Source organism: Trichechus manatus, unplaced genomic scaffold, assembly GCF_000243295.1.
Source record: "Trichechus manatus latirostris isolate Lorelei unplaced genomic scaffold, TriManLat1.0 scaffold00058, whole genome shotgun sequence".
NCBI classification, from domain to species: Eukaryota; Metazoa; Chordata; class Mammalia; order Sirenia; family Trichechidae; genus Trichechus; species Trichechus manatus.
This window is the reverse complement of record NW_004443994.1, coordinates 10,767,268-10,790,962: the sequence shown is the minus strand read 5'-3', so window position 1 is coordinate 10,790,962 and position 23,695 is coordinate 10,767,268. Positions and strand designations below refer to the sequence as shown.

The following is a 23,695-nucleotide window of genomic DNA, read 5'->3' as shown; positions in this document are numbered from 1 at the left end:
GAAAAGAAATAATTTAACTGGTTATACAGGAATCTATACCTTCCCCTGACTGCTAAATCATGACTGCATCTAGAAAAACAGACAAAGTCTATTATCTACATAATCCTCAAAGTTTTAAGCAAAAATTCAAAATATTGGGGTCTTTTGTCTTTCTAAAAATGTATAAATCCAAACAGTCCCAGCAATACGGACACACGTTACTATTTTGTTTAATAAACAAGATAAGATATCACAGAAGTGATCCCTGAATGGGTTTGGAGTTGGTCTTTATAAATTAAGAAATGTATGTTTAGGCTTATGTTCCCCCTGAAGTCACTATACCCAATCTTGTCTGCTTGTTAGGCTATTGCAAAACGGCACTCACCAGGAGAAGGCAGAATATATACAGGACTGCGCAACGGTAAATTACATAAACAATCTCACCAATCATTCTCCAACAGAAAATATGAAGCAACAAATCTGTTAGAAGGAAAAATTAGTAAGATATTACATAGGAAGAAAGCTGCATTGTTACCCAGATGTATTCAACTCTTTCCTCTGGCACTTCATCACTGTCTACTCTAAGCCCGCAGCAGTTTGTTCATACCTCTGCTAGTCCAACATCCCATTTTTTGGTAAAGTATTTGCTTTGATAGAACTGTTCACCCACTATGGAGTTGGGGGGTGTCTTAGTTATCTAGTGCTGCTATAACAGAAATACCATAAGTGGATGGCTTTAACAAAGAGAAATTTATTTCTTCACAGTAAAGTAGGCTAGAAGTCCAAATTCAAGGCGTCAGCTCCAGGGGAAGGCTTTCTGTCGGCTCTGGAGGAAGGTCCTTGTCATCAGTGTTCCCTTGGTCTGGGAGCATCTCAGCGCAGGAACCTCAGTTCCAAAGCATGCACTCTGCTCCCAGAACTTCATTCTTGGTGGTATGAGGTCACCACTCTCTGCTTGCTTCCCTTTCCTTTTATCTCTTATAAGATAAAAAGTGGGGCAGGCCACACTGCAGGGAAACTCCCTTTACATTGGATCAGGGATGTGACCTTAGTAAGGGTGTTACAAACCCACCCTAATCCTCTTTAACATAAAATTACAATCATAAAATGGAGGACGACCACAAAATACTGGGAATCATGGCCTCACCAAGTTGACACATATTTTGGGGGGCCACAATTCAATCCATGACAGGGGGCATTGGTGGTTCAGTGGTAGAATTTTTGCCTTCCATTTGGGGACCCTGGTTCGATTACTAGCCAATGCACCTCATGCTCAGTTACCACCTGTCCATCAGTGGAGGACTGCATGTTGCTATGATGCTGAACGGGTTTCAGCAGAGCTTCCAGACTAAAACAGACTAGGAGGAAAGGCCTGGCAATCTAATTCTAAAAAAGCAGCCAGTGAAAACCCTATGGATTACAATGGTCCCATCCCATTGTGCACGGAGTTAACAGTACATATCTAACAACAAAAATAACAACCACTATACTGTGTTTCCTTCAGGATGACAGCCGAGCTGTAGGCATTTTATACTCGCAGAATCTAGCACCAAACCAAAAACCTGTTGCCATCAAGTCAATTCCAACTCATGGTGACGCGGTGTGTTACAGAGTAGAACCAAGCTCCAAAGGGTTTTCTTGGCTGTAATCTCTGAAGAAGCAGATAAGCAGGGCGTTCTTGGGATGTGCCCCTGGGTGGGTTTGAACCTTCAACCTTTCAGCTAGTAGCAAAGCAAAAACCATTTGTGATACCCAGGGAACCACAGTGTCTGGCATATAAGCATTAAACATAATATTTGTTGAATGAATAAATTGATAACTTATTTCCAGTGTTAAATAAAATGAAAATATTATCAAATAAGAATTTTTTAAAGCTTACATTATTGATTTTAATTATTATATTAATTCAGACAGAGATAAGATGGTGGCAGAAAAGGTGGAAAATGACCAACTGATTTATAAAACAAATTCAACAAAAAATATAGAAAGTAAGCAAAGGAGAAATTAAATGTTAATTTAAAATGGCAACACCACCGCGAGGCCATGACATCGGTTTTTCCTTAAAAGCTCCTGAATCGAAATATCATGATTTAGGAAATATAACGAAACAGAAGAGTCTCAAAATGTCAATGTCACTTTTTATTTTCTGTCTTTTTAACCAACTGGTTAATATGAAATTTGGACAGGGAAACAAATGGCTAACATGGATGGACACCAGGGGGAGGATTCAGGTTTTGTGTGGTCTAAAGCTTATATAAAGTGGGACCTTCTCTTATAAAAATAATAATTTCAAATAAAAAATTAGATATGCATAATTAGAAAATATACCATCAAACTACAAGTGTTAAAGAGAAAAATAAATACCACAAATGTGAAATATCCAGAAAAGTAATAGAACAGCCCTGGTGGTGCAGTGGTTAAGAGCTCAGCTGCTAACCAAAATATTGGCCATTCAAATCCACCAGACACTCCTTGGAAACCCTATGGGGCAGTTCTACTTTGTCCTACAGGGTCACTATGAGTCAGACTCAACTCGACGGCAATGGTTTTTTTTTTTTTTTTAATTGACTGTCTGATATACCTCTCCAAGGACGTTTTCCCTACAGATTTTGCCTGCAAACTCTTTGGTCATCAATTTATATGACGATTTTATAGTATTTTCTGTAGAAGGAATAAAAAGAATTCACTTTTCATTCAGCTTTTGAAAATTCCTGATACTTTAGAAATGTTTCTTTCAGCTTCATAGCTCTTCTTTGTAAATTTTTTAGATTATCTTATTTGAGAAAACCTTTATCAAGTTTCTTTCATACAAGATTTCCTGGGTAGTAACTACTTTTGGAATTGACACCATTCATTAACCAGTGTATGTGGTGTATTATGAATTTTGTGTTGTTCTGGACAAAGACGACATTTTGTGTCAAACCAGAAAACCTTTTTCCAATGTCGCCACATGATTTACTCTTCTTTTAATTGGATTATTAGATAATCCAGTAACCTATTAATTATTTCTATTCAAAATTTATCTCTTCCTCTTAATGAATTACTGCATTTTGGTATGATCTAATTCTTTTGATTGCAATTCACTTCTCAGTGGCAGAAAAATGTTAATTGATTTTGTTTATCATTTTTGTTTCATATTCCATTACTTTTATTTGATTTTCTCTTAATTTTTTAATAATTTTGAAAATTACAAAATATAGTTGCTATATAAACATCCAAATCAGGAATCTGTTATTTCTTTCTTGTTTTACTGAGATGGTCCCAATGTCTTTTGCAGTTAAAATGACATGTTCCCAACTTCCCCTTTACCTAATTGTACAAATGCCCTTGGCCACTCGAACTCCATCTAACATGAGGGCAAATATGAGAGAGGTGAATGTGGAGTAGAAAAAGTCTGGATTTTGTGGCTAAAACAGCTTACTTCTGCAAATTTTAACAAAACAAAACAATCAGCATAGGAGCACCATTCAAGGGCCCTTGCAAGCGAGGGACTCTGAAGCCTAACTTCTTTAGCTTCACAGTTAATTCCACCTGAGAGACTGTTAGGACACAAAGAGACAAACAAAACAAAACAAAACAAAATCCAAACTCACTGATTCCCACTCATGGCAACCCCGTGTGTTACAGACTAGAACTGAGCTCCATAGGGTTTTCTTGGCTGTAATCTTTATGGAAGCAGATCAGCAGGCCTATCTTCCATGGCACCACTCTGTGGGTTTGAACTGCCAACCTTTTGGTTAGCTGCCAAGAGCAAACTGTTTGCATCTCCCAGGGACCTACAAAGGGCCTGTCACTAGTAAAAAATATCTGGGCCTCCATTGTCTGGGGCTTCACTCTTCAGCTGTGATCTTTGTATGAGATCAGGCAAAGTTGAGAAAGCTAACTTTTTTTTCTCTGTATGGATTCTAAAGGCTTCCTCCTCAAATAAACAAATCAAAAGCATACTCTATGTATTCTTTGCATAAATGCATGAACATTTTAAAAAGAAGTAAACAGTAAACTACATATCACATACCAGAAATGAGGTAGCCTGTAGTAATAGCAATATGCACATTCACAAGTGATGGATCAAACCTATAAATATTTTTAAAAAAAATTTTTTAGCACATGGGTTATAAATGATGTCTACATTTTTTTTCCTATTGAGACTTAAATTTAATGAAAACACTTTCTGGAGCTTCTCAAATGTTAAGTTCCCACTTTCAAATATAAATCATATGCAGAGCCAACATGGCACTATAGACAGAAGGAACATGCCGTTCCTCTGCAGCAAAGACCCAAAAAACTAAGAAAAACAGACACAAATGTCAATCCTAGAACCCTAAGTACCAAGGAAGGAATAAAAAACTCAGTCAAGCACTGAACAGAATAAGAAACTGACAGAGACAGAGAACCAGGAGAGCTACGGAGCAGAGGTCTCATACTAGCTAACATGGCCAGATTTGCCATCTTGGACTTTAGCCACCAAAGAACTCAGACAGGGAGTCCAGGAAGGCAACTCCACGGAGCTCCCAACAGGAGACAGAGCAGTCAGTAATCAGGGATACATGTTTACCCACCTTACACCCTTCTTCCTTATACAAGACCTCTGCCAATTGCCATCAGGCCAAGGTTGCTCAGCTGGGGAGATACCAGCTCACTACCACAAAGGTTTGCCACCTTGGGCTACAGCCACAAAAGAACTCAGACAGGGAGTCTGGAAGGGCAACTCCATGGAGCTCCCAGAAGGAGACAGAACATCCAGTAACTAGGGATCCCAGGATACACACTTTACCACCCCCTACCCTTCTTCCCTCTATGTGGCCCCCAGCTGATTGCCACCCACTGCTTGCCAATGGATCAAGGTTGCTCGGCCAGAGAGACATTAGCTCACTGCCACCAGGGTCTGCCCCAATCCAATGGCCAGTGCCTACAGGCCCAATTTTTGCTTTTTTTGTGTGTGTGTTTTTGTTTATTTTATTTTTTTGAGGAGGGGGTTTGCTTTTCTAGCCCCAAGTGCTATCCCCTCCCCTTCTTAACAGGCTGTGATTGTTTTGGTTTGCTTTTTTTTCTTTTTTTTTTTAATTGTTTGTTCTATTTATTTCTTTGTTTTTTTAAATTTTTTTGTTAATTTTCTCTCTGTCTTTCCTTCTTACTCTTTCTCCCTCCCAGCTAGCCCAGTGTGCCATCTCCTCCCCTTCTTTACAAAATCAAACAAAATCCGTTGCCTAGAGTCAATTCTGACTCATAGTGACCCTATAGGAGAGAGTAGAACTGCCCCATAGGGTTTCCAAGGAGCAGCTGGTGGATTGGAATTGCTGACTTTTTGGTTAGCAGCCAAGCTGTGACAGCCTGTGATTTTTTGGGTGTTTTTCTTTCTGTGGGTTTTTTTTTTTTAATTTGTTATTTGAGTTTTTTTTTTTAAATTTTGCTTTTTTCTGTTGTGTTTCTCTCTCTTCCTTCCTTCCTTTTCTTTCTGCCACCCACCGAGCCCCATGTGCCATCCCCTTCCCTTTTTCACAGGCTATGATATTTTGGTTTGTTTGCTTTACCCTTTTTTTCTTTTTCTTTATTCTTTTTCTTTTCTTTTTTTCAATTACTTCTCTGTCTCTTAGCTTTACTTCCTCTCCTTTCTCCCCCCCACCCAGCCTTGTTCAGCACTCCCACCCTTTCTGGAGGGGTCGTGCTGCACAACTCAGTTGCAGAGTCACTGCACGTGCCCCCCCCCCAGGTCTACATCACTGACACTGATCTGCTCCCTCAGCGCCATGTTTATTGTTTGTTTTTTTGTGTATTTTCTTGTTTGTTTGTTTGGTATTGTTTCTCCTCTCCCTCTCCCTTGCTTACTTTCCTCTCTCCCCTCCATCCAGCCCCCTGTGTCACCTCCAACTTCTTGGTGAGCTGTGTTGTACACCTCAGCTGCACCGTCCCCATAGGCTAGCACACACAGAGCCATATTTTATATTTTTCCTTATCTTTCCCCTTCTCCTTTTCTTTCTCCCTCCCACCTAGGTCCTTCCCTGACTCTTCCCCTTCCAGATGGTTGTGCCATGCCACCTGGCAAGAGAGGCATCAGCTCGTCACCACCCCAATTCAGCCCTGCCCCCAATGGCCAGTGCACCCACCAACATATTTGTTTGTTGCTATTTTTTTATTTGATTGTTTGTTTCTTCTCTCTCTCTCCCCTCATTCCTTTCTTTTCTCCTGCTCACCTAGCACTGTGGGCCACCCACACTGCTTCTTGACAGGCTGAGCCACACTGCTCGGCTAGAGACCCACCAGCACACTGCCCTGCTGGGTCTCCCCCACCCCCACAAGCCGGATCCTACAACATCACCATTTTATTTACCTTTTTTCTTTTTATTACTATTTTTACTTCATTTTTTGACTCTTTTTTTATTACCTTTGTTTCTCTTTTCTTTCTGTTCTGTCACTCACTCACCCACTTATCTCTGCACATCACATCCACTCCTTTCCCTCCAGTCTATCTGCAATGTGCACTAAGTGCCACACCCCTGAGTGGTACAAACATGGTCCCCCAAAACCTGCACTGTTCCACAGCCCTTCCCTGTTGCCTCCAGTTCATACCACAAACTACATATCCCTGTCCCTCCACCCATTCTGGACCTGCCCTGCTGCACCATAGGTGAGTGACCTGCCCTACTCAGCTGGAGAAGGTGGTGAAAAGTATCATGCTCACAGGCAAGCAAGCAACAAAACACACCCAGCCCGTCTGCCCAGACATAACCAAATAAAACAAAAACCAGAATGAAATGATCAAATCTACTATCAATAAATGAAGAAATAATTCCTGAATGTCCCGGAGACAGCAAACAATATCAAAACATATAAAAAGAGAAGGAAGGATGGCTCCAGAATGCAACCAAAATAAAACACCAGATGACCTTCTGCTAGAAGAAAAGGCACTGGAAATACTTGATAGGGAATTCAGAACTCTAATATTCAGGATTCTCGAACAGATGAAGGAAAATGTAGACAAAGATAAAGAAAAAATAGACAAAATTATGGAAAAGACAGACAAAACAATGGAAGAAATCAGGAAATAATACAGGAACGAAATGTCAAAATAAAGAAACAACTAGAAATCCTACAATAACAGCAATTAGAAATCCAAAAGATAAACAACAAGATTTCAGAAATCGACAGTGAAATGGAAGGTTTTAGGAGCAAATTTGGAACAATGGAAAGAAGACAGGATCAGTGAAACTGAAGACAAATCCTTGGATACCACTTTGAGGAAAAATCAGAGGAAAGAATGAGGAAAAATGAAGACACCCTCAGAACAATGTGGGATACAATCAAAAGCCAAAAATTGTCTGGGATCGGAGTTCCAGAACAAGGGAGAAAACGGAAAACAAAGATCATTGAAGATTTGCCGACATAAAACTTCCCTAATATCATGAAAGATGAAAGGCTGACTATCCAAGAAGCTCAACAAACCCCATATAGGATAGACCCCAAAAGAAAAACACCAAGACATATCCTAATCACACTCATTAAAACCAAAAAACAAAGAAAGAATCCTGAGAACAGCTCGAGAAAAACGAAAAGTCACACACAAAGGGGAAACAGTAAAACTAAGCTCTGATTACTCAGCAGAAACCATACAGGCAAGAATGCTATGGGATGACATATATAAAGTCTTGAAAGAAAAAAACTGTCAACCAAGAATAATATATACTGCAAAACTCAAATACAAATTGTAAAACACATAACAGTTTAGCAGAACTGAAAAGATCCTGTAGTATTAGTATTAGCAGGCTTATGCTGTTCCTAGTATAATCTCAACCCACAGCCCCTGAGGAAATCTTGTAGCCTTCCTGTCCAAGATAACTCATTTTAGTCACGAGATCTTCTGTAGTCCATAATTTCCCTGAAGTTTACTGGAGGCCCAAGCTAGTCTCCAAAATTTCCTTGAGAATAAATCGTCAACTCTTGGAGTTCAGACTAGGCTCAAATCCTCTAAAGTACCTAAAGCCAATCCATGATGAGGTCCCCAAATTAAAATACTTCAAACCTCCTAAGGGTAGCTAAAATTACCCAATACATTTTGTACTAAACATAAGTTTTAAGAACTATTCTCAGAATCCACAAGTCCAGGGGAGTAAAACAAGGGTTTTTGTTTTTTTTCTTTTTTCCCTAGAATTTGGAAGGCATCATCCACACCACCAGTGGAATTTATGATGGGCTTTGGTGAATATCTAAGGACCCACTACAGTTGATACTCCAGTGTATTAAGTCACCTAAGGAATATCTCAATAGGATTCTAGATCCCATTCTAAGCTACGCAACGCACAGAATACTGTATTAGCTATGATAATACTTCTAACTACACAAATAACCATAATTTCTCATATATATTAGCTAAAAGTTTTACTAATTTAGCTAAAAGATAACTTTTTATAAATGTGTTCTCAAATGATTTGTTTGCAAGAGGATCCAAATGGAATTGCAGATGCTGATTATTTTGACGCCTTATTCTGAATCAGAGACACAAGTGTCTCGAGAAATCATCCAATCCAGTCTCTGATTTTGAAGCAATATGTTATTATCATCATCATTTTACTGAGGACTAGAGGGACTTGCTTATTATCATACGATTAGGAAATAATCAGAGTAGGACAGCTGTTTCAACCTCTACATGTATCAATATCCTGCCCTTTAGCCCTACTAATGCTCTTTGCTCCAAGAACAAACATAAGTGATCAGTCCTTTATCTGACTTATAATGTGAACTAATGGTAAAGTATTTAAATCTCAGCAGACAAAAAAAAAAAGTAGGTGTCATTTTTAACAAAATAAGACTGTCAACAGCTAAAACCAGAAATGGAAACATTTAGCACAAATCATGTCTTCTTTACAAATTTGGATCTGAAAGCTACAACACATGAAAATTGAACTGAATACATTATTGCATAAAATGTAAAAATAAAAAAAAATAAGTAGAACTTTGTTAAGAAAAAAATTAATCAATGAGTCATCTTTGTTGTAAAATTTACATCTCAAAAGATGTGTTCTTCTGAAGATCATCTAAAGAAAATAAAAATGAAAAAAAAAAAGCTAGAAATTGTTTCGGTAGACTATATAGAAACCTGGTCAAGGAATTAAATTCACTAAATTGATACACTCTGAAAAACAGCTTTCCAATTAAAATTCATCGGTACTGGAATAATACTGGTGGGAACAATTCCATAGTGATGAATAAAACACAACTTCTTTGCAAACAGTGGTGGTCAAAATGCCTGGTCAGCTTGTCCCCAGAGCCCATGTCGACCACATCCCAGTGCAGTACTTTCTCAAAACACATCTCATCTCTCAAACTAAGCTGAACTAAAACTTTCATATAGCACAAGGAAATACATTTTGTAAAATTGCTATTATTGAAATGAGTTTAAACTTTTTAAACCATCTGACAGATCATCCTATTATTGATGAACACATTTATTATTAGTGCCTCAAATCTTTCTCATGTGGTGCGAAATTCTTCTCACATAGCCGTCAATAATTCTCAAATTTCATCTCTTTGACATCAATTGATGGCTAAAAATTTATGGATTTGAAGTCTAAGTCTTAAGTAGCTGTTATCCAAGTTGACTAACCTATCTCAATAATAACTCATTTTTACTCAGAAAAGTATTTACAATAACCTGGTTTTATTCGCTAACAGTAAAAATGTTTATATCATCACCATGTATTCCCTATTTTTGATAACAATTGCAATACTAAGTCAAAATGGCCCTCATTGTATGTATTCAAATCTAAAACCGTTTTACGGCACCTTGCTGAAATAAATCTTGAACACATGCATTTCCATAAAACATACACCATTTCTCTACTTTATATTTTAAAGAGAAATGTCATTATTAATAAGTAATATAAAAATAGAAATGAACGGGACTATCTTCGAAATAAACAGCTTACCCAAGTGGATCAGCTATATGAGCTCCATCAGATAATAAAATATATAGGCAAAAGACTGCAATCACTAAATAATGGCATGTGGATACCACCCTGAAATGAAACAAAATACATACAAAGATTTTAGATTCTTTGCACTAAACTTTAACTCATTCTGGCAAGACATTTAGCGTTCTTAAGAAGTTATATCTAGAAGCATTTGAATATCATAGTGCAATACATCAGAGAGTATAATACAAAATTGCCATTTAGAAACCCAAGGGCTACACTTCGGAATTAATGACAAAAAGACTGCCTGTGACTGTAGTCCCCTGCTAGAAAACCGAGGAATCACTTCTTGGTGAAGAGCTCTAAAGCAGAAGCATACGTGATGGTGTGGTTGATGGAGTTTTGTACAGAGAGATGGCAATTGGTAAGCCCACTACCCAGCCCCCTGCTCCCACCTTCATCTCTAACGGCGTCACTGCAGGCTGAGTTCCCTGCTCTTTAGGAAATCAGTTGGGAATGCTTCCAGATCTACTCGCCTTAACCACCTCCTTATCCTTAAAACGGAGTCCTGGTTGTACAGTGGTTAAGAGATCAGCTGCTAACTGAAAGAAAGGTCAGCTGTTTGGCAGTTCAGATCTACCAGCTGCTCCTTGGGACCCCTATGGGACACTTCCACCTTATCCTATAGGGTTGTTATGAGTTGTAATCACCTCGACAGCAATGGGTTTGTTTTGTGTTATTTTGTTTTGGTATAGTCAAAAGAGAATTCAGATGGATCATGAAAAAAAGGTATGTTACCTTGGAGATTTCAGTTTAAAGGTACATCCACACGCATTATTTCACTTGATTTTTGTAACAAACCCTTGAGAAAGTCAGGGCAGCTACTATTAGTTCTTCTTTAAAAGAATTATGAAAGCCCTTATAAAAGAAAAATTGAGGCCCATATACAGAGATACATTTTTAAAAGAAACACCCAAGTGAAAGCAAAATGTTCACAAAATCCAGGTCCAGTTTTCTTCTATTGCAAGAATAAGGATTAAATGAAAAACATCAGTTTCTATGAACATATCCTGCTAATTAATAATTGATTGACTCAGATGACATGCAAATTCTATGATGTGCCACTTAAAGATCTATGTGTAGGTTACTGTGTATTTATGCACACATGAAGATTTTTATCCAACAGTTTAGGATTTCTCACATCTTGATTGAGTTTGCAAGTAGTGAAGTTTCTTTTGTCTTCGTCAGAATAAAAAATGAAAGGAACAGCAAAGCTTTCTCTCTGTAAATTACTGATGTGCAGTAAATATCGCTCTACAATATGACCCCAAATCTTTCAAAATAACTGAAATATATCAACCAAAATAAGCTTGATGTTAGAAAAAAAAATCTCATTGTAACGCAAAAACCAGTATATTTGATCTACTAGATGATATGTTCCTAAATAGATAAGTATAATCATATTAAATCAAATGCTATTTTAAAGTCTCAAGGAATTTCACTAATTTAAAGGCACTGATCCTTTGTAATACTAAAGATCATTTTGACGTGTAAATAATTAGCCCAATTTATCTGACTTACAAGTCTGGAATTTTCATGCCAAGCGCACCTGTATTCCATTTGGTATAGCAAGAGAAAAATGTAAACTCCTTGATGATGAAATGAAACACTCCATCTAAGTAATCCTATAGCCACCTTTCTGTTGCTATTCAAAACTTCTATGAGAGAGAAAAATAAAAAGCATAGCCTGTCTTAGTAACCAGTTTTAGTGTTCGATAACCTTAAGTCCAAAAGTTTCCTTTAGACGGAATCTCTGTTTCTGATACTCAGGCCTCAAATTCTCTTTTCGGTTGAGAAGTTATACAGTAAATGGGATGGATTACAAGCCCTCAGCTGCTGGAAATGGCATATGTCTCATTAAAACCAAAAACCCATTGCGATTGAGTCGATTCCTACTCATAGCGACCCTGTAGAACAGAGTAGAACTGCCCTGCAGTGCTTCTGAAAAATGGCTGGTGGATTCAAACTGCAGACCATTTGGTTAGCAGCCAAGCTCTTAATCATCGCGCCACCAGGGCAGTTAAATGCAACATGGACCAAACAGCTCCCATTATGAGGAACAGGAGAAGCAGACACCTTGTGCTTACATACTATTCTATATTAAAAGTCTATACTTTGACACTTCTCTGTTAGTAAAAATTTCCTATCTTAGTCTAAAATTAGATTGCTGACAAAGCAAAATGTAAATTCATTAGTGTCTAAAAAGAAATAGCAAAATGCTGCCCAACATAAAATATTTCGATTTTTTTTCAAAGATTAAAAAGAAATGTTTATGCTTACAAAAAGACACTGGTTTTCTAGGAAATAATTAGTGACCATTTTTAGAACATCTATTTAAAGTAACTGATTTAAACTTTCAGTAATAGTCTGAGTATTAACCAAAGAAATGATATAGCTCAAATAAACAGGAGAGTTAAATTTTGGAGCCGTAGATTTAAAAGTGGGAGTATTTCAACACAATGGAAATTTCTAAGCTACATGATAGCAATTGGATAAAAATAACTAAGAAAATTTTAAAAATTTAAAATTATATTTTTATATATAATCTACAAGTATGTAAGTTTTCAGAAAAAGCAACAATTAAACACAACAATTTCTCATTTATAATTAAACTGTTAGCCCTCAAGTGAGCATTTTCTGGTGAGGTATTTCCTCCTCTCTTTTTCCTGTTAGATGGCTTAGACCACCCACTGTTCAGAGACTTTTGCCTGATTACTAGGAATAACTATGTGTGCTGTATTGATCCACTTGTTTCAAGACTGGAGGCTAGGTTTCAAGATACAAATGCGTACTTTATTCAAATAGTAGCCAATTTTTTCCCTTTTTGCATTCTCTACCTCACAGTTGGAGGGGAAAGCAGGAGTATCTCTAAATGATGAGAAAGACAGAAACAGAGAGAACACACCATTTGAATAGCTAAATGAATTTTACATCATCCTAGGCTCCTTTTTCAAATGGCAACTCAGTTTGCCAAATGGTAATTCCCTGCAGTGTAGAATGGCAATGATAAGACTAAATAATGTACAGCATTTTTTAACTTGTTTTGTTTCACTTTTATATTTGTATCTACTTCTCTATACCTTCCCTATTTCTTTGACTTGCAGTTACCCATGTGAAATCTAGGCAACGAATCAGGAAGGCCGAAGAAGAATTGATGCCTTTAAATTATGGTGTTGGCAAAGAATATTAAATATACCTTGGACTGCCAAAAGAATGAACATATCTTTCTTGGAAGAAATACAGCCAGAGTGCTCCTTAGAAGTTAGGATGGCGAGACTTTGTCTCACATACTTGGGACATGTTATCAGAAGGGACCACTCCCTGGAGAAGGGCATCACACTTGATAAAGTAGAGGGTCAGTGAAAAAGAAGGGGACCTTCAACAAGATGGATTGACACAGTGGCTGCAACAATGGGCTCAAGCACAACAAGTGTGAGGATGGTGCAGGACCAGGCAGTGTTGCATTCTGTTGTACATAGGGTCAGAACCAACTCAGTATCAACTAACAACAACAACAAGATTCAAAACTGTTTAGCCTACCCTAACCACAGTGAAAAAGAAATGGAGAGCTTAAATTCGTAGCATAGACTGCATGCCCCGACTTCCCCCTCTTCCTTCACTTTTCTGCCATTCCATCTACCTTTATATGTAAGAGAGAGTTTAAAACAAATAATGATTAGTACCTTTAGTATGGTACATTTGACCAATACAATGTGTGCTATTCTTAACACAAGAAAATATACCTCTTATTTTTCAATCATATATGGAGCAATGATTCTTGCTTTTTTGGGCAAGAAGAACTGTAGCATGTATGAACCAAACAAGTTAGTATTAGATGCAAAAGAAAACCACTAAAGTCTTATTCACATTATCAGTTACAAAAGTGGATGCCTGAAAGGTGGAAACAGGCTAAATGTTCATCAACAGATGGATGGATAAACAAAATGTGGTACATACACGAATGGAATGTCACTCAGCTATAAATAGAAATGAAGTCCTGATACTTACAACCACAAGGATGAGCCTGGAAAACACTATTCTGAATGAAATAATTCTAACAGAAAAGACAAACATTGTATGATTTCACTTATATGAAAAGTCTAGAACAGGCAAGCATATAGAAATCAGAGTTCATTAGTGGTTACCACATGTGGGCGGGATGGCACAAGAAAGGAAGACACAATGTTTAGGAGACACTGAGAGTCTTTTAAGGATGATGGAAAAATTCAGGAATGGTTAATGATGATGTGATGGTTGAACAACATGATGAACATATTCAATGTCACTGAACTGTACATGCAAAGACTGCCGAAAAGGCAACTGTTTCGTTACCTATACATTTACCACAAATTAAAAAGAAACAAAAAACTTGGATGCCCGCGAAAGAATTTGACTCAAACAAAGATAGAGGATGTCAGGTGAAATATGCTGTTTCTCAAAAACTGAAGATATTTGGCAGAAGTTCTTTAATTCTAAAAGGAAAAGTCAATGAAAAACAATTATAGCAATTTTAAAGACTTGCTGAATTTGTTTTATGCTTAGCATTTACTTCAACTAAATAACAACAAACAATATTCCCATAGCTGCTACCATTCACTGAGGTTTGCAAATGCACAGGGATGTCTCAGCACATGAAATGCTTTAAAGGAGGTGAAGTAGTCATCAGCATCATTTTGTGTTTGAAACCTTGTAAGAGATTAATGAGTTGCAGGGAAAAAAAGAAAATGTGTAGCCAATTTATCAAAAACTCCAGCAGATTTCTACATCCTTAGGTATCTTGTTCTTTTTCCATTAAAAAATCTAAAAGTAATTTTTAACTTTAGAATTACACAGCAAAACAATACATTCTGGAAGGCTCTGAACCAGAATGAAAAGTATATTAAAAGAGAGATTGGGATGCACTGATTGTGTTCTGTGTTCTCTGGTGTGTGGTGTTTAACTAACTGCCCTAAGCCAGTTAATACCATATATAGGCTACTCACACCGCAAGGAATGTTTTCTTATTACTACCAAAGAACATGTGTTTATCTAACATATTTCAGAAAAGAAGACAAATCAGTAGTCTTAGACAGCTGGTGTCTAACTTTAACCTTCCCATACTTCCCCAGAAAGTTAAATAAGTTCGTCATAACACCTTTCAATATAAGAATTTAAAAAGATGTCTTGTATGATATCTATCTACTTCTTTCCTTTTACCCCTAAGGTCAAATAATAACATGTGACCTTAAAATTTGTTACATCCTCAGTGAAAAATAGTCTTTTGAGATATTTTAGAGAGCTACTTTACATAACAAAGCTAGTTTTTTTTTTAATTAAGCAGTTACATTTTTATATGCTTTACCTTAAATTCCATGCAATCTTCACTTCCAAGCTGAGACTATTAAAACGTGGAAAAACTTTTGCTGAAAACCAAGAACTCACAAAGTGGAAAAGAAGCTGACAGATGACAAAGCTGGCAAAAGTAGTGCCTAGTTTAGTGATGGTATCCATATTTCTTCAATCTGTTAAAAGAAATGATAGCTATAAACTGCTATCTCATGATAAATCTACATTAAAAATTGCTTACATTTTAGAGTATGTAGTTTTTTAAGTACTTTGTTTTACGTAGTACAAAGAAACTATAACAATTTTAAGCCTTGTTTGTTTCTTCGCCTTTACCAGCTTTTGTCATGTATCTTACATTTGTACTTAAAATAAAAGGGGGAAAATCTATTATCTTAAAGATTTCAATGCTGTAAATTTTAGAAGACAACCTTAACAACATAAGATTCAAAATCATCCAAGTCTTAAAGTTTAACATTAAGAGGAAATCTGAAGTACTATAACTGAAGACATCCTTTTACTAATACTACTGTTCATTACACTTAGGAAAAATCAACTGATTTCTCTATACCTCAGTTTCCTCATTTATAAAATGAGAGAGTTTGTTGGATAATTTCTAAGGTAAAATTAAGCTAAAAGTCATAAGAGAAATAACATTACCTGTAAAATTAAAACAAACAATAATTACCAAATTAAAACTAATTGTATAGTAGGCAAACAATATTTAGAAGAAAATTAAAATTGTAAGAAGAATAACACAGTCTTAGAAAAGAATCATACCACTGTTACCACTTAAATTAACTTTTAAAAAATATTCTGCATTCACACATATCCTTGGACCAAAAATCCTCCATAGTTTTTATTTGGTTCTTAAAACCCTTAGTAACATTCAGACCAAAAAAAGGACACTAATGCATTTGCTCATATCCAGCAAACAGAGCATTTTTATGGCTCCATCTTTGATGGAGCTGACCCTCAAATGAAAAGGCAGTGAATCAATACACATTTCCAGCGGCCTAATGTGAAGAAATAAAGTCACCTACTACAGCCAATTCACAAGGGAAAAACCAAGTCATTGACTGCATCTGCAATAACCCCACTTCATTCCTTTCCAACCAAGATATCATAATAAGAATCAGTCACCCACAGGGCACCTTCCCATAGAGCTCATGTGTCTATAAAGAATTCTTTCCTCATTTTATTTTTTGTGCTCATTAAAAATATAGATATACAGTTCTTCTCATTGGGACTCCGTTAACTATATTGCTCATTTACTTTTTTTTTTTAATTCAACCATGTTGATTGGGTATTAAAATATTTAATTTGAGGGTTTTTAGCCTAATGTTAATATTAGCCAAATAATACACAAACATTTTGTACATAAATTAATTATCATTAAAATCTACTAAGTGAGGTGTAAAGGGGAAATATTCTTATAAGATTAAAGCAAATAGGGTTTCATTTATCTGCTGAGGGGCAGATAAACAAAGAAAATAAAACCAGTCATCAGAACAAGAGTGGAGAGTCTATTCTTAAATGGAGAGCTGGTTTGCTCTGAAGGGTTTTATCTGCTCCCTGCTGGTCTTAGAGTTCAGCTGGGCACAGCTTGCTCACTGATTTTCATTAAAATCCAATGTGTACCATGAACATTTATTTCATATAAGTTTGTTAAAAGGTATGCCATAAAACATATTTATAAATAGGTATCATGTAACATCCATTTTATGAACTAATTTAACTAATCCAGTAAAAGGCACTCAAACAATTCACCATTAAGATATTTCTCATTTTGAGGCAGAGCTAACATGGCACTATAGACAGAAGCACCACGCCATCCCTCCACAGCAAAGACCCAGAAAGCTCAGTAAAACAAACGTCAGTGCTTAAACCCTAAGCATCAAATGAAGAGATAAAGAACTCAACCAAGCACCAAATGGAATAAGAAACTGAAGGAGAACAGAGCAAGGAGAGTTACCAGCGGCGGTCCCCTATCAGCTAATGAAGCATGGGTCCACCATCTTGGACTCCTGTCAGAGATAGGTGAACAGGGATTATGGGAAAGCAGATTCACAGAGCTCCCGGCAGAAGACAGAGCACCCGGTAACCAGGGAGACACACTTTCCCACTCCCTACCCTGCCTCCCCCTGCTCTACCTTTGCCTCATCCTGGCCAGCTGATCAGAGGCTTCCTGGCTGGCAAATCCAAGGCTTCTCAGCGGGCAATCCCAGCTTCCCGGCAGGCCAATTCATTGTTTCATGGTGGGCTTCTCAGAAGGATGATTAACTGCTTCCTGGTGGCCAATCCATCACTTTCCAGTAGGCAGAGACCATGGTACGCAAGGCACTGGTTCCTGTGCCGCATGGATTCGACCCACCCACACAGGCTGGCTTCTCCACTGCCACATCTTTGTTGCTGGTGTTGCTTTTCCGAGCCTCTTCTGGTTTCTTCCCTGTCTCTCACCTCCTCCCCCTCCTTTCTCTCGAACACTTGACTATGTGTGCCATCTTTGCTACTTCTGAAAGGTTGTGATGTGCTGCTCAGCTGGAGAACTACTTTCCTGGTTGGTGCTGCCATGCTGGTGGGATCCTTGGGAGCTTTTTTTTCTTTGTTTGTTTTATCTTTTTTCCTTTTTATTTTTCTTCATTTCTCGGTTTCTCATCTCTTTCTACTTACCTTCTTTTCCTGTCTCCTGGCTACTGGGCGCTATGGATGATCACCATCTTTTCTAGTCAGGGTGTAATGAGTGGCTTGGGAGCCACATTCCCAGTTTGTGCGGCTGCACCAGTGGGATCCTTGGGAGCATTTTCTAAAACTTTGCATTTCTTTATTTATTTGTTTACTTTTTGTTTTTCTTCATTTCTAAGTTTCTTGTCTCTCCACACCAACAGCAGGCTCCCTCAGCACTTTTTCCCCCTGTTTCTCCTCTCTCTTCTTTTCCATAAAAAACGTAGTTCCAAACATCACAATCCCCCCTCCCCCTCCCTCTTGCCTATCTGTACCGTGTGCTGAACATTGCATTCTGAGCAGCCTACCAGAAACTGTCCTGCACTGAACCCCAGCTCACCTTATCAGCCCCACTATGTACCACAGACAACCCATCCCTGCCCCTCCCCTTCAGCTGGACCTGCCCTGCTGCACCACAGCTGAGCTACTGGACCTGCCCATTGGACAAGTAGGTGAAAAATACTGTGTTCACGGATGAGCAAACAACAAGGAACACAGAGCCCACCTGATCAGACATAACCAAATAAAACAAAAAAGCAAGATAAACAAACATATCTACAATCAATAAACAAAGAAAATAACAACTGGATGTCCCAAAGACAGAAGACAATATCAAAACATATATAAAAAAAAAACAGGACAGGATGGTTCCACTAGGCTTCCTAAATAAGACACCATATTATTCTCCAGTAGAAGAAAGGGCACTAGAACTACCTGATAGGGAATTCAAATCTCTAATATTAAGAGCTATCCAAGAGTTGAAGTGAAAAGCAGACAAAAGTGAGGAAAAAATAGACAAATTTATAGAAAAAAACAGACAAATTCATGGAAAATACAGACAAAACACTGAAAGAATTCAGAAAAATAATACAGGAATAAAATTACAAAATAAATTCACAACTAGAAACCATACAAAACAAAAATTAGAAATCCAAAAGCTAAAAAACAAGATTTCAGAAATTTCCAGTGTCATAGAAGGGCTGAGGAACAGGTTTGAAACAATGGAAGACAGGATGAGTGAAACTGAAGAGAAACACTTGGATATAACTTTGAGCAAATATCAGAAAAAAAAAGTGAAGAAACTCTGAGAACTATGTGGGATACAATCAAAAGTAAAACTTTGTAAGTGATTGGAGTTCCAGAAAAGGGGTAGAAAATGGAAAACACAGAGAGGATCACCAAAGAATTGCTGACAGAAAACTTCCCTAATATCATGAAAGATGAAAAGCTGACCATCCAAGAAACTCAACGAACCCCATATAAGATAGACCCCCGAAAGAAAATCACCAAGGCATATCATAATCACACTCGCTAAAACCAAGGACAAAGAAAGAATCCCGAGAGCAGCTCAAGAAAAACAAAAAGTCACATACAGAGAGGAAACAATAAGACTAAACTCTGATTACATGGCACAAACCACGCAGGAAGAAGGCAATGGATAACATATATAAAACCCTGAAAGAAAAAAATTGCCAACCAAGAATAATATATCCTGCAAAATCTTGTTCAAATATAATGGTGAAATTAGGACCTTTCCAGATAAACAGAAATTAAGGGACTTTGTAAAAACCAAACAAAACTTTAAAGAATTATTAGAGGGAGTTCTTCAGTTTGAGAAAAAAACAACATCAGATGACAGCCTGAACTAGGACAGAAGACTGCACCACCCCGATACCAACCTAGGAAATGAACTGTCAAGGACTATTCAAAACCAACAAGATTTCAACAGGAAACCAGAGAGGTTAATCTGCAAATGAGAACAACGTTAGAACAATGAAAAAGGGAATAAATGGTGTAGGTATAGAACTTTCTAATGGAGAGGAAGGCTAGGTGATAACAAGCAGTAATAGACTGGTTAAAATCTAGGAAGGTAAGGATGAATTTCAAGGTAACCACAAAGAAAGTTAACAAACCTACTCATCAGAATAAGGAAGAAAAACATAAAGTCTCAGTAAAAACACAATCTACAAAAGCAAAAGAAATGAAAAAAAAATCCACAAACAAAAGGGATTCAGCACAGGAGAGTAAGAGGAACAGAGAAAACGTCAGTACTACAAAAAAAGCACTGCAAAATGACAACAATTAACTCACACCTATCAATAATTACCCTGAACGTAAATGGCTTAAATGCACCCATAAAGAGACAGAGAGTGACAGAATGGATAAAAAAATAGGATGCATCTATATGCTGTCTACAAGAGACATACTTTAGAAACAAAAACATAAATTTATTAAAAATCAAACAATGTAAAAACACATAAAGCGAACAGCCACCAAAAAAGAGCAGGAGTGGCAATACTAATCTCAGTTAAAATAGACTTTAAAGCAAAATCCATAAAAGACAAAGAAGGGCACTATATCATGATTAAAGGCTGATCCACTACAAAGATATAAGCATAAATATTTACACACCCAATGACAGGGCTAAAAACTACATAAAACAGTCCTTAACATCACTGAAAAGAGAAATTGACAGTTCCACTATCATAGTAGGAGACTTCAACACACCCCTCTTGGTAAAGGACAGAACATTTAGAAAGAAAGTCAATAAACATACAGAAGACCTAAAGGCCACAAGCAGCCAACTTGAACTCATACACATATATAGACACTCAACAGCTGCAAAGTACACATTCTTTTCCAACGCACATGGAACTTTCTCCAGAAGAGACCACATCTTAGGCCAAAAAGCAACCCTCAACAAAATCCAAAACACTGAGATAATACAAAGTATGTTCTCTGATCACAACACCATCAAAGTAGAAATTAACAACAGGAAGAGCAATGAAAAAAAATTTAATTACATGGAAACTAAGTAACACTCTGCATAAAAACCAGGGGGTAATAGAAGAAATCAAAGATGGAAAGAAAAAAAATTCATAGAAGCAAATGAGAATGAAAACACATCACACCAAGACCTTTGGGACACAGCAAAGGCAGTGCTCAGAGGTCAATTGATAGCAATAGATACACACATCAAAAAGAAGAAAGGGACAAAATCAAAACATTAGCTACACAACGTGAACAAATAGAAAGAGAACAGCAAAAGAATGCTACAGCCACTAGAAGAAAGGAAATAATAAAGATCAGAGCAGAAAGAAATGAAATACTGAACAGAAAAACAATAAAAAAGAATCAATGAAACCAAAAGCTGATTCTTTGAAAGGATGAACAAAATCGACAAACCACTAGCCAAACTGACAAAAGAAAAACAGGAGAGGAGGCAAATAACCCAAATAAGAAATGAAATTGGGGACATTACAACAGACCCAAATGAAATAAAAAGGATCATAACAGAGTATTATGAAAAACTATACTCCAAGAAATTTGAAAATCTAGAGGGAATGGACAAATTTCTAGAAACACACTACCTACCCAGATGATCACAAATTGATGTTGAAAATCTGAACAGACCCATAACAAGAGAAAAGATTGAAAAATTTAGAAAAAAAACTCCCAACAAAAAAAGCCCTGGCCTATATGGCCTCACTGGAGAATTCTACCAAACACTCAGAGAGGAGCTCACACTAGTACTACTCAAACTATTTCAGACCATAGAAAAGGAAGGGATAATTCCAAATTCATTCTAAGGGGCTAGCATAACCCTGATACAAAAACCAGGCTAAGACACCACAAAAAAAGAAAATTACAGACCAATATCTCTCATGAATATAGGTGTAAAAATTCTCAACAAAATTCTGACAATAGAATTCAGCATCATATCAAAAAAATAGTACACCATGACCAAGTAGGAGTCATACCAGGTATAAGAGGATGGTTCAACATTAGAAGCTCAATTAACGTACTCCACCACATAAATAAAATACAATAAAATAATCACCTGATCATCTAATTTGATGCAGGAAAGACATTCGACGAAGACCAACATCCATTCCTGATAAAAACTCTCAATAAAATAGGTGTAGAAGGGAAATTCCTCCACATAATAAAGGGGATCTATCCAAAACCAACAGCAAACATCATTCTTAAAGGAGAGAGGCTGAAAACATTCCCCTTGAGAACAGGAACAAGATAAGGATGCCCTTTATCACCACTCCTATTTCACATTGTGCTGGAAATCCTAGCTACAGCAATAAGGAAAGAAAACGAAATAAAGGGCATCCAAACTGGTAATGAAGAGTAAAACTGTCCCTGTTTGCAGATGATAAGATACTATAAATAGAAAACCCAAAAGACTCCATGAGAAAACTATTGGAACTAATAGAAAGATTCAGCAGAGTAGCAGAATACAAGATAAACATACAAAAATGAGTTGGATTCCTATACACCAATAAAGAGACAGATGAAAGAAAAACAACACTGTTTATAATAGCCTCTAAGAAAATAAACTACTTAGGAATAAATCTAACCAGGGATGTAAAAGACCTATACAAAAAAACCACAAACTACTACTGCAAGAAACCAAAAGAGATCTACATAAATAGAAAAACATACCATGCTCAAGGATAGGTAGACGCAACAGTGTGAAAATGACAATTCTACTCAAAGCAATGTACAAATACAATGCAATCCCAATCCAAATACCAACAACATTCTTTAAAGAGATTGAAAAAACAATTATTAACCTTCTATGGAAAGGGAAGAGGGCCCAGATAAGTAAAGCATTATTGAAGAAGAAGAAGAAAGTAGGACCTCAGAAGCTACTATACAGATACGGTAGTGAAAACAGCCTGGTACTGTTGCAATGACAGATACATTGACCAATGGAGCAGAATTGAGAGTCCAGATGTAAATCCATCCACCTACGGTCACTTGATTTTTGACAAGGGCGCAAAGTCCTTAAGATGGGGAAAAGACAGTCTTTTTCACAAATGGTGCTGACAAAATTCGATGTCCATCTGCAGATAAATGAAACAACACCATACCTCCCACCATACACAAAAACTAATTCAAAATGGATCAAAGACCTAAATATAAAACCAAAAACCATAAAGATCATAGAAGAAACAATCGGATCAATGTTAGAGACCCTAATACACAGCATTAACTGGATACAAACCATAACAAACAACATACAAACTCCAGAAGATAAGCTACATAACTGGGATCTTCTAAAAATTAAACATTTATGCTCATCAAAAGACTTCACCAAAAGAGTAAAGAGAGAACCTACCGACTGGGAAAGTTTTGCCTATTACAAATCCAACAAGGTTCTAATCTCTAAAATCTACAGGAAAATCCAACACCTGTACAACAAAAAGAAAAATAATCCAATTAAAAAATGGGCAAAGGAAATGAACAGACACTTCACCAAAGAAGACATTCAAGAGGCTGACAGACACATGAAGAAATGCTCGAGATCACCAGCCATCAGAGAAATGCAAATTAAAACCACAATGAGATACCATCTCACCCTGGCATTACTGGCAAGAATCAAAGAATCAAAAAAACAGAAAATAACAAATGTTGGGGAGGCTTTGGGGAGACTGGAACTCTTATGCACTGCTGGTGGGAGTGCAAAATGGTAAAACCATTTTGGAAAACGATGTGGTGCTTCCTTAAAAAGTTAGAGATAGAAATACCATACGATCCAGCAATCCCACTCCTAGGAAGATATCTTAGAGAAATAAGAGTTGTCACTTGAATAGACATGTTCATGGCAGCATTGTTCACAATAGCAAAAAGATGGAAACAACCTAGATGCCCATCAACAGATGAATGGATAAACAAACTATGGTACATAC

The 23,695-nt window shown here is 37.1% G+C and overlaps 1 protein-coding gene across 8 annotated transcripts in view; it reads right to left on the bottom strand.

Moving 5' to 3' along the window:
- The window catches only part of LOC111820999 (transmembrane protein 56-like), a 214,862-nt gene that overhangs the window by 185,273 nt on the left and 5,894 nt on the right, over positions 1-23,695 (bottom strand). For all 8 annotated transcript variants that reach the window (XR_002824484.1, XR_002824483.1, XM_023733465.1 and 5 more), the window contains exons 2-5: positions 15,286-15,445; positions 9,900-9,989; positions 3,995-4,053; positions 365-459 (exon numbers count right to left, since the gene is read on the bottom strand). Coding sequence is in view for 6 of the 8 variants with exons in the window: in XM_023733465.1 (XP_023589233.1) it covers positions 365-459; positions 3,995-4,053; positions 9,900-9,989; positions 15,286-15,434 (393 nt within the window). In the remaining 2 variants the exon portion in view is untranslated. The remainder of the gene's footprint in view (positions 1-364; positions 460-3,994; positions 4,054-9,899; positions 9,990-15,285; positions 15,446-23,695) is intronic.